Consider the following 18,072-nt stretch of genomic DNA (forward strand, 5'->3'; position numbering starts at 1 on the left):
AATCTGTTTTTATTTAAAGATTGGAGCAGATATTTGTGGTTTCTTTGATGACACCACAGAAGAACTTTGCAGAAGATGGATGCAGGTCGGAGCATTTTACCCATTTTCCAGGAATCACAACTGTGAGGGATTCACAGTAAGTTGAGCTTTTTCTGACAAAATGCTTTGTGTTACACTGTCACTTTCCCTGAAATAGTACTACCAGTAATGATTACTATCACTGATAATTACATAGCTGACCAGTTTGCAAATGACAGAACCGAAGTTCTCTTAATGAAATATTAGATCCAAGATGCTCAGCTTCAGAAGGGTTAATTGCATAAATTGAAAATACATTTATTTAGCAACAGTGTTGTCACCTACCACCAAGGGCAAGCACCTACTGCAGTGTGACCCATCAGACAATCTTGGGAGACCTTTTGCATGCACCTGACTGCCGGTCAGGGTGAAACCTTGGTTAACCTAATGCATCCTCAATACAGATAGGCAAGGAGGGTCATGAATACAAAACCCAATGAGACAGTTAGAGTAAGACCCCAGGTCACACCATTAGGGAGGAAAACACTGTAGAGATATGCAGCAGTGAATTTCTGCTTCTCTGCCACAGCAGTCACTTCTCACACGTTTGGATGAGGGTTTTCTGCATGGTGAAAATCATAATCATCTGATATTTGTTTCCAGTCTCAGGATCCAGCTGTGTTTGGATCTGGATCAGTCTTGGTGAATACTTCCAAGCATTACTTGAACATTCGCTACACTTTGCTGCCCTACCTGTATACACTCTTCTATAAAGCTCACACTCAAGGAGACACGGTTGTACGGCCACTTTTGCACGAGTAAGTTTACTCATCAGCCTGATTTAGGAAGAATAAAATGATCAGAGATATTAAATGTCATTAGGGACTATCTACACACTGATGTAGTCTGTGCAAATGCACATTGGAATATATATAGACAACTTCTCAATTCATGAAACATCGTTTTGGAGTAATCAGAGGAGTAATCAGAAGCCATCTGTAGATTCTGCATATACGCATATATTATTGTCAGTCACTCTTACGAATCACTATGAGATGTTATTGACAGCTAATCAAATTATTCTCCTCCATCTTATTTATATGTGTGTATATATATATAAAATGGAATCTGTTTTCTTGCCTTGAAACTCTTGAACAAGCAATGCCAAGAGCACAGGCACACCTACACTCTGACACATGTGTAGAGAATACTAACTGAACTAGTAAGATCTTACCTTCTCAGCTTCAGAGTGCCTGAGATGTGTTAAAAAAATAGAGGGGGAGGAGGGTGTGCAAATTTTTAGCGGACGTGCTTCACTCATGACTGTCGAGTCATTTCAGTACCCTGAAATGTTGGGGTTGTGGATGATGGTATTGCTTACAAAAAAAGGAGTTGCTTCTCTCTGCTTCCCACTCTCACAGGTTCTACTCTGATGAAGTGACATGGAGTATCGATAAGCAGTTCCTGTGGGGTCCTGGGCTGCTGATTTCCCCTGTGCTTGACCCGGTAGGTTTGGCTGCTTTCATGTCTACCTCATAACCACTTTGTGGGGCATCAGGAGATGTTGAGTCACCAGACTCCAGCTCTTTCCTCTGGCAGTGACCTGCAGTGTGAAATCCCCAAGTTACACTATTGCTGTCACTCTTTATTGCTGTGATTAGAATCCACCTTCCGTTTCTGAGCATTTGTTGATCTTTTGCTGTGACAATTCTGTTGTTCAGCTCAAAGGTTACAACTCCTCTACTATGTATGTATTTCCTGCTGAAATCTCACTCTACCTACCTGTTGTGCTGAACAAGCTGAACTCCAAAAACAGGCTTGGTCATTTCCCTAAGAGCCCCAGGGAACTTGCTTTGGTCTTTTTATAGCCTCAACTCTTCTGTCTTATCTAGACATGATTGTTAATTTTGGTATACACATGTGACACAGAGAAACACAAAACATTTAAATACATAAAATGAAAGCAAGAATCTGAAAGATGCTAGCCCAGAAAAATGTGAAAATCAAGAAGAGCTGGAGATACTCACGGATTTGATCTGAGCCACTGGATTTGAAACACTATGACTTTGGGTTGTGTATGATGAGTTGCCACACTGTAGGGCAGTGTTTCAGTTGTCTGCCAGGAGCTTTGCAGAAATTGGTCTTGGATTGCTGCCTGCCTTTCTGGACACCACCAGGAAAACCATGAAAGAAAACAGTGAAGAGAAGTATCAATGTGAAATTTAGTATTATTAGGCAATGTAATTTAGTCAATTAGGTTGCTTTCAAATATGAAAGTTGTTTAGTTGTTTTTCTGTTTGTCTTTTAGGGTGTGGATCAAATTCAAGCATATATTCCTGATGCAGTGTGGTATGAGTATGAGAAGGTAAGGAAATTCAGAGGATACCAAGGGAGCTTTTCTAAATGGTGAAGTGACAAAATAAGGTTGTCAGTCCTGCTTTAGTGACAGTGATCTAACGTAAGACCCACAGGAAGGAAATGGTGAGACAAGGGATGAAGGTATGGTGGGAAATGTGCATAAATCAACACCTCAAGAAAGGGCATAGAGGTGTTGACTAAAGCACAAGAGACAGACTGAGTGGACACTTTAGCAAAGACCATGTCTGAAATAAAATTAAACAGAATAATTCTAATTATAATACACAAAAATCTGCAATTATTGTTTGCTAATCTCATTTTTGCAAATAGCTTTCCTGTTGCTGCATTGATCATTTTGATGGGTGAGAAAAGACATTGTTCATGTCAGATTCCCACATTCTCATCAGAGTCCCAACAGGACTTGCTCCTCTACATTGACTTAGCCAAAATTAGAGTGAGAGCTGTTGATTTATGAGTTGTTTTATGACATACTGATAGGCAGTTTGTTTCACTTTTATGTGCCCATTGGCATATATATTTACATAATAAGCTTTTTCTAAGAGGAAGCATTAAGATGAAATTCATAACTTCAGATAATGTTCACAGCAGCAAGTAATGCAATGTACCCATTCTCATTTACATCCTTGTCGATAAGGGGACAAAAATGTCAGCAAGAAAACAGTGGATCGACATGTACCTGCCAGCAGACAAACTGGGACTTCATTTGAGAGGAGGCTACATTTACCCAATTCAACAACCAGCTACCACAACTGTTGCAAGGTATGCTTCGAAACTGAATACTTTTATATGTTTTTCAGGACTAGGCTGAGGACTTCCAGGTTACAAATCAGTAGCAGCTGATTGCATTTAGCATTTTCACCTTGAAATATGGGAGTAACTGTGAGCCATACCTCACTTCCACAACTCCTTAAATTACAGGTTCAGTGATTACTTACAGGGTTTTTTGCATAGCATCTCATAAACTTGACATATATATTAATCTGTTTACATGAACATGAAAGGCAACCAAGGACTAATCTAAGGCAGTTCTCCAAATATTGCAGACTTGTTAGGAGTCGCATTCTTAATGTGAACATTAAGGATGTGTTAAGGTTGATCAGGTAATTGATATACATGTAAGATGGAAATTCTCTCTTTCCACAGCCGTAGGAATCCAATGGGACTTATAATTGCCCTGGATGACAACAATGAAGCTTCTGGGCAGTTGTTCTGGGATGATGGAGAATCCACAGGTGAGTAGTATTCAATAGTGAAATAAGTATTAACAAGGCAATAATACTTCACAGTGTCAACCTTCCTACTGATTTCATGGACCAAGAATAAGACATTAATACATACTCATATGTCAGTAGTTTTTCACCACTTTTAAGTGAATGACTGTGATTAGTATTAATTTATTTTTTCTTCTTCAGATTTCACTGTAGCCCTAAGTATACAAAGGTTTGGTACATTAGCATGCTCACTGTTCAACCACACTGTGAAGAGTGATATATATTCTGGTATATATCCAAATTAGTTTCAACTGGTGTAAGAATGTGCTTAATTAGTCTTTGACACTAAGAATCAGTAGAAAACAAAAAGCCAGCACCATTATTAGGTCTCTGGAATTCTTTAAATTACTTGTGAAAACAGTGGAAATTGTGTTACCTCAGAAGTTTGGCATTGGAGCCAACTGGGTTTTTGTCATCTGGTTTCCGCAGCATCCCGGTGCATAAGCACGTGAGTAAGTGTGTCTGGGCTGTGTTTGTCATGTTGCCAACCTTAGTAAAGCTGTTGGAGAACTTGTTTCCCCCTGGGATAGTCACTATGATTATGCCAAGGCCGGTCAACCTCATCTCTTGTGATGCACTGGCATCAGTACTACTTACCTCACCAATTATTTTTTTTCTCTGCCAGGCTATTCACAGCACACATACCTTTTGTGCTTAGGGTACAACACTGCATTAAGAGTACAAGACAGGTTTTTTTAAAAAAAATAAGGACACAAACCTCTAATTTAAAGTTAAACCTCCTTTTGGGACACATGCTGTCCAAGGAAAGAAGTTTATTCTAGAGCAATGAAAGAACTTTGCAAAAATTAAGATATTTTCTTCATCTTAATCTTAAGATGAAAGAAATGTTGATAAATGAAGTTTCTTTAACCGTGGGATTTTCTATGGGATTTCTGAGGATTTAGTTAGGCATCTTATGTCCACTAAACTGAATATGTCTGGGGTACTTAAATCCTTCTAACTGCTCTTGCAGCCTTTTTCCTTGATGATATACTTTTTAGAAAAGTCAGTAAGCAGATTGAGTAGTTATTCTGCATTGATTTTTTGAAGAACTGTTACAAAGTACCCAAGCTGGTATTAAAATGATTTAAGGATGTATATTTGGCAGATTTTATTGTTTTTATTTGCAGTGAACCATGTCATTTAGATTTCAGGACTTTGGATTATGGCATATGCCAATTAATGCTGGTGCATTCTAAGTAGACCTGATCTTCTCTAATTAATGTCCTGTTGTGCATGTGCACTACTGTCAGTGGTATAAATGTCAGAGTTTCTTTATCTATGTCATGTAGCTCTTTAGATCTTTAACCTCCAGCTACTAAAAGCTACCTTTATCCTTAGTCTCAACCTATTTGTTTCACTTGTGCAGGGCCCAGGGCTTTGACCTTCCATGACAGCAGGCAGTTCTTTGGCTTCAAAATTGCATTCCCACTTTTGCTACTTGCATATTTATCTTGTCCTCTACATAATGCATTCAATGAGTATAAGTCTCTTTCCTTATTCTAACTGTACAAATCTCAGAAAAAAAACTCAGGTCTCTACTATTGTTAAATTTTGAGGAACTTTGGGATGCTTTTAAGAAATAAAGCTGTGATTGGGCTGATTATTGCTGCCATAAATATTGAAGGCCTTGGGTGGTTGTTGATATGACAGCTATATGTTCTCCTTTGTCAAGGTCTAAAATAACGAAGCTATTATTGTACTCGCTTCTGTTGAGAAACAAAACAATAAAACATCTTATGATGTTATTTCCTGCCCAAAACGTACAGATTGCAATCTTTTCAGGGAAACTTTTTACCATTTACTTGCAATGATGGTATTTTTCTTCTTCTATGTTGAAAAAAATTGCCAGATAGCTTGGCTTTATTATTTCTTTCTCCAATGGCTTGTTATTTCTTCTTTTGCAGTTCCATGGCATAGATCATTAATATAATTGTCATTTTTGCATGAAAAAAAGCTTCTTTTGACTACTTTAAATTATTATCTTTGAGCTATATGTCTACATTTGAGAAAATCCAAGAAGGTATAGCAGTAGAATAAAAAAGTAGAACAGCTTAGGAAAGCTGATTTCGGGGAATTATTTGAAAAAAAATGGAAAATTAGCATCTCCTGGCATAGGAAAAAGAAAAAGACAAATTTCAGTTCCTCAAAGAAAAATTAGTAAATATTTGAGATATTTGGTACATCATCTGAATGCAGTAATGATGCTAATTACCAATTCCTTGGTCTCTAGCACTGGCACCATCTGGTTTTAATGCCATTCCTTTCAGTGCTGTAAGTGTCACTTCTTTCCTTCCCTTTCAGGTACAATTGGGACAAAAACCTACATTTACTATGAGTTTTCAGTTTCCAATGTAAGTGTTTTATTTTAAATGATCTTGTTTTCATGTTCAGTTTTTGTCAACAGTATCTTCAAAGGGCATTCTTTCCTCCCTCCTTATTCTCTGATAAGATTTACTGAGAAGCAAGATATTTGATAAACCCATAGTGGACTCATGTTCAAATTACTGTAATTTTACTGTGATGAAAATCTGCTATTTGCTTTTTCTTTTCCCAGTTAATAAAAGTATGTAAAGAACTCCAGTTTCCTTCCACATAACAAACTCAGCAGCAGTTTTTGTTAGGCAAGAGTACTATAGAAGCGCAGCCATGGTTAAAACTGAGTCAGAAAGGAGGTGAATGCAGTGTTTGCGATCCTCAAAGTATTGGCAGTTGGAAAAGCATTTTGTATGCTATGGAAATAGAAATGAATATTTCCAAAGAGTGAGAGGAAGGCCTGTACCTTGCCTGAGCCCATAGAACCTACTCCAGGACTAAGTTTTTTAGGGTTTTTAATATTTCTTTTAAACTGAAACTATCTTAGCAGATTTAATTTATAGCAGAGTGAAGTCCAGATACTATTTCTACTCGATATTAAGCAGAGATATCATGCGATAAGGATCGAAAGTAGTATGATAGCATAGTTTTTGTTTAACAGTAATATCTGCTAAAGGTATTCTTTTCCTTGTCCTGACCAATAGCAGGGCAACAAGTGAGAGAGGAAGCACACAAACCTGGGAGTGGATTAGAAGGTGGAAGCATGTGCATTAATTATTTTTAATCACACATAATCATATCATCACTTGTAGATAAGAAACCTTTAGTTACAATTGGAGTTTGAAACTTTTAGCCAAATCATCAGTTGGCTGTAATGACGTTGAATTAAAAATTAACATAAACTTTCACATGGAGAGTCATAAGTGATACACTGGTATGTGTGAGTGCCATGGTACAGTTCTGCTCTTTGGACTCTTAATCTAAGAATAGCTAATGCAGTTTGGTAGGAACTGGTACTTTTATCAGGAAAAGTGACTATAAACCTTTGCTTGTCAGATCCTAGTGAGATAACAGCTGAGTAGAGTTTAGCTGCCCTATCACAGATGCATGTCAGCTTTTTCTTATTTCCAAAGTGAGCAAAAAGAGGAACCTGAAATAGGGTTATGAAGCACATCATGTATATCTTAGAAAAGCATTATTGTAAGGACAACAAGCAGGGCAACAATTAATATGTTAGAAAAAAAAAAGGTATTGGCTTATTTTATGCTATAGCATGAAAGTGCAATTAGAAAAAAAAGTTGAATCAAGAGGATTTGGGAATAATTTTGTTGATAAGAATCTGATCACTGTATTTTTCCCCCCAGAATATTCTACAAATGAATGTTGTAAACAGCGCTTATACTGATCCAAACAACTTGAGAATTGAAGAAATCAAGATACTTGGAGCACTCCAGGAAATAGTATCAGTTTCTGTAACTCAGAACAATGTTGTGCAAAATCGTGCAATTACTATTGCCTATGATGCTGTGGAAAAGGTAAAAAGATAACAGGGAAATGGGAAGGAAACATCTTTGAAACAGCAATATATAAAATCAAGGTGATGCAAAGGACAGTACTCAGTACTAAGGCTGCTTCAACAGAACGCATCATGTGTTTTATTAGAGAACAAGGGTACACTTGTATTCAACTCAGCTGCATACTAAGTACGTCTAAGTTTTGCTTGCTGACCCTCAGTGACACAGAAAGTTTAGCTATACACTTAGACACGTAGCAAAATTTAATTTCTAAGAAGAGGAATAGCTTTGTGATTTTGTTTGATGTTAGAGGAGGATACAAAATATTTATTGTTTAGATGAGTATTTCTACATTAATTTTTTAAAACTAATTCAAGCACACTGTTTAAACTTCCTTCATCACTTTATAGAGAGATTTTTACAGGCTGAATACAGGAAAGTGGCAACACCACAAATTTCTGTGCAAAGCAAGTAAACATGCTGCTGCTAGTGGAAGCTTAGGACAGTGCTTACATACTTTGCACTTGCAATGTGCACTCTCTTTTATTATCACAAGCAGCTGAGTTACCTGATATGTTATCAGTTACTCAATCAAAATAAAAATATTTTAGCTTTTTCTTACCTCCTGCATTCATATTTCAAAAGATGAAGGACCTGAACCTTTATCTTTATTCCTCCTTGCTTCCAAGGAGCTGTGGGATTGACATAATTTTTTTTAGATTCTTAACTGTTCAGATTTTAACTGCAAGAATATCGGTTGTGTGGATTTGTAGAAGTGAAACTGTATCAAATACTCCAGGATAAGGGTTTTTGTGAGTTGTGATGTAGCAAAATGCATTGTTTCTGAGGACGAACATCTCTGCTAACTGAAGGAAACATGGATGTGATTTGGGATTTAACAACTCCTCCTTGCTTTATATTTATAGGTTGCTCATATATCAGGACTTCAGCTTGAACTGGGAAAATCCTACACAATAACATGGGTTCAAGAAATGAGTGTCAATGAGAGGTTTAATTGTTATCCCGGACTTGACCCAACACAACCAAAATGTGAACAACTTGGCTGTGTCTGGAAAGTAAGCAAGATTTGTTTCTCTAAATGAATGTGACAGAAATTCTGGTTTCTAGAACCATAACTTTCTCTCTGTAATAGTTCCAGTGGAAAAAGTAGTCTGGAAGTTTCTCAGATTTAAATCAAAAGGGGCCCAGACATGAGCTGGATGGCACTCACAGATTTATTTACCTCACTAAAATCAAGGTAGTTGGCAACTGTTCTTCCAAACTGTATCAAAATTTGAGGATAGATGTGGTACTTTATGAAAGATGAAAAAAAAGAATATAGAATTATGGCAAAATAGAATAGACTTCAGATCAGTACCTTCAGCCACCTCTTCTGCTTCACTGGCATGGTGACCTGCAAGGATTCTTCCCTTTGTGTTGCCTTAGTAATCACTGAAGCACGTTTTGAATCAGATTGCTTCCTCTGGACCTCACTTTGGTAAAAAATCCTTCACTCCCCAGAAATTTTGATTCACATGTGAACCTAATTGTGTATAACCACATCAAGGAGATATTTCCAAATCATACCCCAGCTGAGACAGTTGAGGTTTGCTCATGATTTGGTGGCACTACTGGGAATACATTTTTTTTTTCCCTCAATTTTGGACATTTGGAAATGGTTTTTCCCATACTATGGGGCTGTTATGGGCTGGGTATGTTTTGAGCCCTTGCTCATACTGAAAGGTGCTTTGAAGTAGGTGAGGACAGCTGAATAAATATTCATTAGCAATTCAATGTGTGGAGCAGGCATAGCTTCATTTGAACAACTAGGCAGGATTGATGGTGAGTATCCAGAGGTGGAAGGCCAGTGCATTAGCCTAATCATCTCCTCTAACCTCAGGATACCTAGTTAGAGCATTTATGTTCAGCTATAGCAGGAAACAGAAAGTAATTTTGATCTTGCTGTCAGGAGATCTTGGATAAATAGGATGTAATTCTCAGTGGGTATTTTAACGATAATTCCTGTGAATAACGCCAATGGAAAGGTCTCATCTGGTGTTGCCTGAATATCTAATGGGATTTGGGTACATTACCTTGTGTAAGCCAGAGACCAGGGAGCAATGGGATTAAAAGGGAAAAAGCTTTACAAATTTCACCAGGGCAAGGTGAAACTGTGTCCTGGGTTTGAGCTGAGGATCTCAGATGTAGGGAAACTGAATCCATCTCCAGTGTGTGGATTCGGTTTTCTGGCTGAACTATCTGTACAGACTTGACTATATTGTTTGGCTATACCTGATTTAACATAGAGTTCAATGGGTTCTGTACTACTGCTTTTTTATTCGCTTGTTACAAAAAGGTTTTTACCAAAACTCTACATTTGCCAGGTGTCAGATAAAAATGGGAGCTTTGGATTGCAGTAACAAAAAATACAGCAGGCCAGCATAGGTCACTAACCTGAAACACATTTTTGTTTGCAGCCAAAAACATCAGACTCAGATATTCCATCCTGCTATTTCAACTCTGACAATGCCTACACTGTAGACAATGTAGAATACACCTCATCAGGTTTGTCAGCCAACCTCATCTTAAACAGTGCCAAGGCCAGAGCTAATGAGGAATTCACTACACCAATTAGTACGCTACGCTTGGAGGTGAAATACCATCTCAACAACATGCTGCAATTTAAGGTAATATTGTTCTGAAATTTCTATGAGTGTGTAATATCCCATTGTTAAAAATAGTCTTATTTATGAAATTTATAAGGACTTTTTATAGTTAATTTTGTTACCCAGCCTTTAGCACCCTTTCCTAAATATGTTTCTCATTCTAACCAAGTAGTTGTCATTGCTCTTAGCTCACATCTGTTATAGAATGAAGTTACACAAATCAATGGTGTAAAGTCAGTGTATATATGTAATGTCAACCAGAAACTCTGGACTTAAAGACATATTTTTAACGTTAAGGTAAATTTATAAGCATTATCATGACTGTACTAATTATTTTTGTGTTAATCATTCTACATCTATTTTAAGATCTTTAATACAGTATTGTTCAGTGTTTTCAACAACTACTAATTTTAAGTAATTCATATTTCTATTGGTATAGATAAGATTTATTTTTTTAAAAAAGAGCAACCTTCATTCCTTGATACAAATCAATTCTTACTTCCCAGATTTATGATTATCAAAATGCACGATACGAGGTTCCTGTACCATTAAATCTCCCAAGCACCCCAACAAGCACGGATGCAGATCGACTCTATAACGTAATAGTTCAGAAAAACCCATTTGGGATACAGATTCAGCGCAAAAACACAGGAACAGTCATGTAAGCCATAGTAATTTTGGGTTATTTCACTTGGTTTTATTAGCTCTTTTCAAGCCAAATGCTTTTTTTTGTGTGTGTACTATGTTTTAAATACATCAAGACTGACTTTTGCTTCTTTCCCATGAAATGGCTCTGTCTGCCAGATGCTAATCCAGCAGAGATGGCTTCAGAGAGTGCTGACCAAGGGGAGGATGGACATGATGCTTTGAGTGTTATCCTATTTTTTTCTCATAATTATCTAAAGTTTTTTTCCCCTGTCACTTCATAATGTTTCACTTGCTAGAAGTCCACTGCAAGATACTGAAATGTGGAATGCAGACAACCCTGAAGTCCATTCTCATGTAGTTCCCTACTCTATGGGAGTTACAATGGTTTTCTACAATTTCTGAAATTTTCCTTAGGTGACCACAGCACTGATCACTAAGGACTGATTGTTGGGTTAGGTTTTTGGGAATTGCTAGGATTAAAAAAAAGTAGAAGAAAGTACTGCCTCAACTGACTTGCAGATGGATTTTGGTAACATGATACCTAATAAGTCTGAAAGAAGCTTCATTTTCTTCCTTGAATAAGCTTAAGTTAAAGCTAAAAACAGTGATGTTAACTGTTGCGTGTGTTGTATTTTTTATTTAAAAGAAGCATTCTCGTGTCATTTTTTTAAGCCCTCAAGATTAATTGCAAGCAGAGTTCCTTTTTGCCAACTAGAGTAATCGGACAAATTGCAATCCAGCCTCCTGGAACGATGTCATTCTTTGGCAGAGCACCATCAGATTGCAGTTTGGTTTCCGACTATAAAGATGCTGATTTACAACAAATGAAACATATGAATACAGTTTCAGTTTAATCTGCACAAAAATTCCCCTGAACTGTACAAAACACCTTATTTCACTTGGTGCCAAGGATCAGTATCGGAGGAAAATATAATCATACTCTACTAAAACAAATTTTCTCCCTAAATACGATGTAACTTGCCTTGCATTATACTTGTGCATAGTATACATCTGAGGGACATAGACAACCTTGTGTCTCTAAACTGCGTATCAAATTCTTAGACATCCCAATTCAAGTGTTCTCAATAACTGTAAGAGTTTGATTCCACCTTAGTGAAGAGTGAGATTTTCAAAGAAAGAGAGTAGCCTAAAAAAAATTGTCTGCCAGCTAAACACAGCACTGAGGATACATATTCTTGGTTTTATTTCCTCTCTTTCCATTTTAGCTGGGATTCTCAGCTGCCCACCTTCACGTTCAGTGACATGTTCATTCAGATCTCTACCCGCCTAGCATCCCAGTACATATATGGATTTGGAGAAACTGAGCATACCATGTTTCGACGTGACATGAACTGGAACACGTGGGGAATGTTCACAAGGGATCAGGCTCCTACTGTAAGTAGAAGTAAATATAGCTTTTGGACCAATGAGCCAAAGAGCAGAGGTATTCAGAACAACTTGAAAGTCCAGTGAATGTCCACTGGTACTGTGGACACATATTGATTTTGGTCTTATTTATCATGGCATTGGGATGGTCTCTCAGTGGCAATGGTCTTCTCAAATCTGTTCTTTGTGACCAGAGACCTCCATGTGTGCAGCTCAGGCCCCGAGTCAGATGTTGGAAGACTTAAAAATAACAACATATTCCTCCTTTTTTTTTTTTTTACTATTCTCAGCTAAATACTCTGAAAGCTAGATGTGTACCAGGATAATTCCCACTACTTTGAAATTAAATATATGGGTACAGATGTAAATCAGAAATCTTATTTCTATGTGTATCCTCATGTTATTTCCTACAAGACAGCACAACATTTGCAGTTTGCATGGAATGGCCAAGGAAATAATAGTGGTTAATTATAGCTCTAACTTCCAGTTCAGGTTTCAGTATAATTTTTACTAAATTAAAGAAAACAGAATGTCACCAACATCTCCTGATGATATAGACACTGACTGTTTGAAAAGAATCGACAGTTTTGTCCCTGGGAAGCACTTGCTGATTAGCAAGTTGAAAAGGCAGAAATACCTTTGCTTTTCTTTCGTGCCTGGTCAGTCTGAGCAGGACTGACACAAATTGTGAAGTTTCTGTAGCTATGTAGGGTATAAGTATATAATTTTTGGAGTTATTTTTTGTATGTTTGGCAGCTGTGTCTCTCATCTTTTACTAAATTTATTTATAAATGTGAATAGGTGAATGCTTTAAATGTTCCCCTAGTAGAATATATTCTAATTTGTTTGCAGTACAAGCTGAATTCCTACGGTTATCAACCATTTTACATGGCTCTTGAACCAGACAGCAATGCCCATGGCGTTCTCCTGCTTAACAGTAATGCAATGGGTAAGAAAACCTTCACTTTATCTTCTCAATGTGTTTTATTTTTGTGGCCAGTGTTTTGCAGTAGTGGTGAGTCCAGTGGTGAATCCACCCTTTTCTCATTTCACTTCCTCCTTTTCCAGATGTGACGTTCCAGCCAACCCCTGCCCTGACGTACCGCACCACTGGAGGAATTCTTGACTTCTACATGGTTTTGGGCCCAACACCAGAACTTGTTGTTCAGGAGTACACTGCTGTAGGATTGTTACTCTATTACAAATTAATGATGAGCTTTGGTTTGGTTTGTTTTATTTTCACCTGCTCACCACAAATATACATTCATTTTCAGCTGATTGGACGACCGGTCATGCCACCCTACTGGTCCTTGGGATTCCAGTTGTGCCGCTATGGATACAGGAACGACACGGAAATCGCTGACCTGGTGGAGGCCATGAAGAAAGCAAACATTCCCTATGTATGCTGGTAGCAGTTAATATTTGAGCTTATGCCTGAACTTTCAGAGTATTGACTAAGACCATGTAAATGCAAAATCAAAAAAACCAACCAAAAAACCACCATAGCAGAGCAGATTATGGTTTATGCCAGAGCTGAACTTCTCTGCACACTCTGGGCCATAGTAAATCTAGTTTCCTTTTCATTCATACCACAGAATCACCCTGATGCCTTAGGCAGTCATGGGCTCTTGCTATGCTATGAAGGAGCAATGATTAAAAACAAAAATTAGGATAAAAAGCAGGAAAGGAAATGAAACAGCATCATTTCAATGGTACATTGTTCTAGGTTAAGTCAGCTATGATTTGGCACAGACTCTTGTTGGGAAAGTTGAAATAGCACATAGATCTAACAAAATTATAGTGTAAATTTAATGTGACTCTTCATTTTGTATATAATTAACATCTCTATTTCAATAGAGAATAAACATTTCCACTGTTTCCTTATAGATATAGTAACATACACACAGTTTTTGTGTGCGTATGCACATGTACAAATCCAGGACATTTATGTCTATCGTGTATTAATTTCTACCTTCAGACTAGATGCAGTTGTGAAAGGTTTATATTATATTGGACTTGCTGACAGGTTGTGCAATACTCATTCAGTAGCTTTAGCTTTGAATTAGAGCTGTTTCAAATTTTGCAGTTCAAAAGTTCAGTAGTTTACTTATTTTTTGCACATAAATATGCAACGTTTTTTAAAATAAATACGGGTTTTGGGGGGAAAATAATTATAATTATAGCTATATAAAATACAATTATATATTTATTTAATGTAAATACTTTTATATAAATAATTTTGTATTTATATCAGAATATAAATATAGTTAAATCTCTCTTCTTTTGTGGACTGCAGGATGTCCAGTATGCAGATATTGACTATATGGAAAGGCAACTGGACTTCACCATTGGCCCACGCTTTGCTGGATTACCGGATCTGGTTAACAAAATAAAAAGTGAAGGAATGAGATTTATCGTTATTCTGGTCAGTTTGGAATACTGCTTTTAAATTTCAATATATCATTCCAGAATTATTCAACAGCATTTCTAAACTTGGTTTTTTTGAGCATAAGGGTAAATGTGTTTTTAATTGTAGGATCCAACCATCTCTGGAAATGAAACCAATTATCCTACCTTCACTAGAGGCGTAGAGGATGATGTCTTCATAAAATGGCCTGGTACCAATGACATTATATATTCCAAGGTACTGTTCTTAAAAAGCTGATGACAGTAGAGGTGTGCTGTATCCAAGTGAGCAACACTTACAGAGAGAGTGGTGAGGTGCTGGAGCAGGCTGCCCAGAGAGGGGGTGGGTGCCCCATCCCTGGAGGTGTTCAAGGCCAGGTTGGATGGGGTCCTGGGCAACCTTGTGTAGATCCAGGCCTGGAGGTTGGTGGCCCTGCCTGTGTCAGGGGGGTTGGAACTCTATGATCCTTGGGGTCCCTTCCAACCCAGACCATCCTATGATTCTATGAACACATCAGTCTTATCTTCAGTGCCAGCCACACGGGGAAACTCTGTGTTTGTTTATTTTTGTTTGCAGTCTCATTCACAAAAGTGTCATAGTAAACCACTTTTATCTGTCTCTGGATGATGCTCAGTTCACATTCAATGTGGTTTGATTATTTTTAAATTGTCCTTTCTCCTATTAGGTCTGGCCATTTCTTCCCAATGTAGAAGTCAATGAGTCCCTGCCTGAGCAAACCCAAATACAGGTAAATGTTGATTTGGTTATGGATTCAAATATAGACAGAGCAGCACGTTAATTAAGGAAAATAGGAATAAACTGATAAATCTTGTGGGCGGAGTAAAGTGCAGAAAGTGGCTAGCCTTCCTAACAGAGCCAAAAAAGTTAATGAACAAGTAATTTTACTTTTTAATATTATTAAAAAAAAAAATCCTCCAACATTTCAACAGCAGGATGCTTTAAATCATGTATCTGTTTTGTTTGCCACTATTTTTACAGCTGTACGGAGCACATGCTGCTTTCCCAGACTTCTTACGCAACTCCACAGCAGCATGGTGGAAGAGAGAAATTCTGGAGTTCTACAACAATCCCACCAACCCCTCGAGAAGCATCAAGTTTGATGGCCTCTGGATTGTAAGTGTAGAAATGCATTTGATTTGTGAATTTTTTTTCCTCTGCTACACACTAGCTGAGGGCCACGTTACACGATATATGTGCTGCTGTCAAAGCTCAGATGGTATTTGGAATTAAATTGCTATTAAGTAAAATAAAACCCTATCTGGAGGAAAGCAAGCAGAGCACCTGGCAGGACCTCAGTTCCCAGCCAAAGGCATCATTTTGGCTCTAGGTTGTACACTTGCAATGCATCAGTACATAGTGACTTTCCTCCTCCACCGCAACACACAGAGTTCGGACACTCTGTTCTTCCCTGTCCTTCACCATCTCCCATGTGAATTTATCAAGAAAAACATAGAAAAGCAGACTGAGACTGCAGCTGCAAGGGCTCCTGAGGTGGTCTTACAATACTGCTTGTCTGCAATTTACAACTGAGTGTGTTTTGAAGGTTTGAAGCAAATGCAATCAGGTTTTGCTCAATGTTTTTAGGACATGAATGAACCGGCAGCTTTTATGAATGGCGCCATTGGCGGCTGTAGAGATGATCTCCTAAATATGCCACCGTATATACCTTGTAAGTCTGATCACTCCTTAAAACAGTTTTAGATCGTCCTGACTACTACATAGTTTCTTATATAGTGTATGTGGGGTAAATACCTAAAGTTAAGTATATAGAACCACAACTCCCAAGTGAAAGTGGCTATTTTTCCTGAGGTGATGGGCACACTTCAACCCCATCTGTTTCACTGGGAGCAGTACCTGGGTTGGCAGTTTTTAAGAGTAAAGTTATTTTCAGCTACTTGTCTGCATATGGGGTTTGATACCTATTTTATATCTAGGTGCTTTGCTTTAGGTATGGTAGCGAATGTAGTTCTCTGTCTTGCAGTTTTCTCAGATGAATAAAGCAATTAATTTAGAATTTAGAAAACATCCTTCTGTCTCCTCTCATTACCATTTATCTATATAGTGAAATATTTAGCTTTCTTAGCTTGGCTTTACTTAAGTACTGGAGTAAAGCAGTAGTAATTAGTAATTATTTAATAAAGTTTTATTACCATAGTCCTGTTGCCTACTGTTAACGTCTTTATTTTGACTAGTTTCTCAGAAACTGACAGGAGGTTAACACACAGGCACAGACCTTCTACCAAGCCCACCCATTTTTCTGTTTATATTGATGATATGACAGTGTTTACAAAGATATCTTTGAGTTTGGATATACTCTGTTTATTATATGAGTCTTTCCAGTAAGGGCACCTGTAACTGAGCTATCAACATGTATATAGACCCAGATGCCTTCATTAGAAATATGCCATTTTGGAAATACTATTCCTATAATTATTTTTATAATTGTATATTATATAACCATATATAATTTATAACAAATTTTAAAATTAAAAATAAATAAAACCAGTATAAAGACCTTAAAGAAATTAAATATCTAAAAGGTTATGAAAAAAAGTAACTTAAATAATGCTCAATTTAATATGAAATATTTTTGTTACCTTTCCAATAGACTTGGGATACCGGACAGATGGATTAACTGTCAAAACTCCATGCATGGAAGGTCAACAATATCTTCCAGACGGTAGACCAGTGAGACACTACGATGTCCACAGCCTTTATGGATGGTCACAAACGAAACCCACCCTTGAGTAAGTGAAATTTGCATGTTGCATTTCTGTTTCCAAAATATGCAGCAGATGAATATTCTGTGCCTATACTCTCAAGGCCAAAACTTTCATCAGTTCCTTTAACACTGCTGAGATGTCTTTCTTTTCATTCCAATGATTTTTGATTCTTCAGTTGATTCTTCAGTTCAGCTGGAAGTGATGGTGTTCAGAAGTTTGAGCAACAGTGCTGTAGCTCTTGGAGCTGGTGGTATTTCAGCCACATTGTGGTGCAGTTAGCACAGTGATCTTCTCAGTTGTGCAAGCAGGGTGGTATGAACCTGAGCTGGTGCAGGATAGGATGTGCGGGTGAAGATGAGATGGGTCTGCACAGGTCTGAGCTGAAGCAGTTCTTCTGTGCTTTGACTGGGATAAATAGCTTCTGCAACTGGAGCTAGCTAGAAGGAAAACTCACCATGTGCTCAAGCATATATCTATACCTGCAGCTGCATCACTGACTGTCCCAGAACAAGCAAGCAAAGTCCTCACTTTGAGTTTAGCAGCTTTAAAACCACTGACCCTGAGCAGACACTTTTCAAGGTATGTCTTAAAGACAGTTTACCCAAGTAAAGAAACTTACTGCTCACCTAACTGGGGAGCTACTCTTGGTTGTATCAGTTCTGAGGAGGATTGATTTGATCCATGACAATGTCATACTGTGCCAGCCTTACTGTTGACCCACAT

At 37.7% G+C, this 18,072-nt stretch overlaps 1 protein-coding gene across 1 annotated transcript in view; it reads left to right on the forward strand.

The window, feature by feature from the left end:
* Positions 1-18,072, forward strand: part of SI (sucrase-isomaltase) — a gene marked incomplete at both ends in the record, with an annotated part of 47,934 nt that overhangs the window by 17,317 nt on the left and 12,545 nt on the right. The window contains 21 exons of the mRNA XM_084267575.1: positions 20-136; positions 682-836; positions 1,440-1,524; positions 2,327-2,383; positions 3,032-3,156; positions 3,541-3,629; positions 5,973-6,022; positions 7,349-7,519; positions 8,425-8,574; positions 9,976-10,185; positions 10,671-10,825; positions 12,039-12,207; positions 13,051-13,147; positions 13,267-13,379; positions 13,473-13,598; positions 14,495-14,623; positions 14,735-14,842; positions 15,291-15,353; positions 15,605-15,739; positions 16,211-16,295; positions 17,235-17,373. Coding sequence (XP_084123701.1) covers positions 20-136; positions 682-836; positions 1,440-1,524; positions 2,327-2,383; positions 3,032-3,156; positions 3,541-3,629; positions 5,973-6,022; positions 7,349-7,519; positions 8,425-8,574; positions 9,976-10,185; positions 10,671-10,825; positions 12,039-12,207; positions 13,051-13,147; positions 13,267-13,379; positions 13,473-13,598; positions 14,495-14,623; positions 14,735-14,842; positions 15,291-15,353; positions 15,605-15,739; positions 16,211-16,295; positions 17,235-17,373 — 2,528 coding nt within the window. The remainder of the gene's footprint in view (positions 1-19; positions 137-681; positions 837-1,439; positions 1,525-2,326; positions 2,384-3,031; positions 3,157-3,540; positions 3,630-5,972; positions 6,023-7,348; positions 7,520-8,424; positions 8,575-9,975; positions 10,186-10,670; positions 10,826-12,038; positions 12,208-13,050; positions 13,148-13,266; positions 13,380-13,472; positions 13,599-14,494; positions 14,624-14,734; positions 14,843-15,290; positions 15,354-15,604; positions 15,740-16,210; positions 16,296-17,234; positions 17,374-18,072) is intronic.

Source organism: Gallinula chloropus (assembly GCF_964237585.1).
Source record: "Gallinula chloropus genome assembly, chromosome: 8".
In the NCBI taxonomy this organism is placed as follows: Eukaryota; Metazoa; Chordata; class Aves; order Gruiformes; family Rallidae; genus Gallinula; species Gallinula chloropus.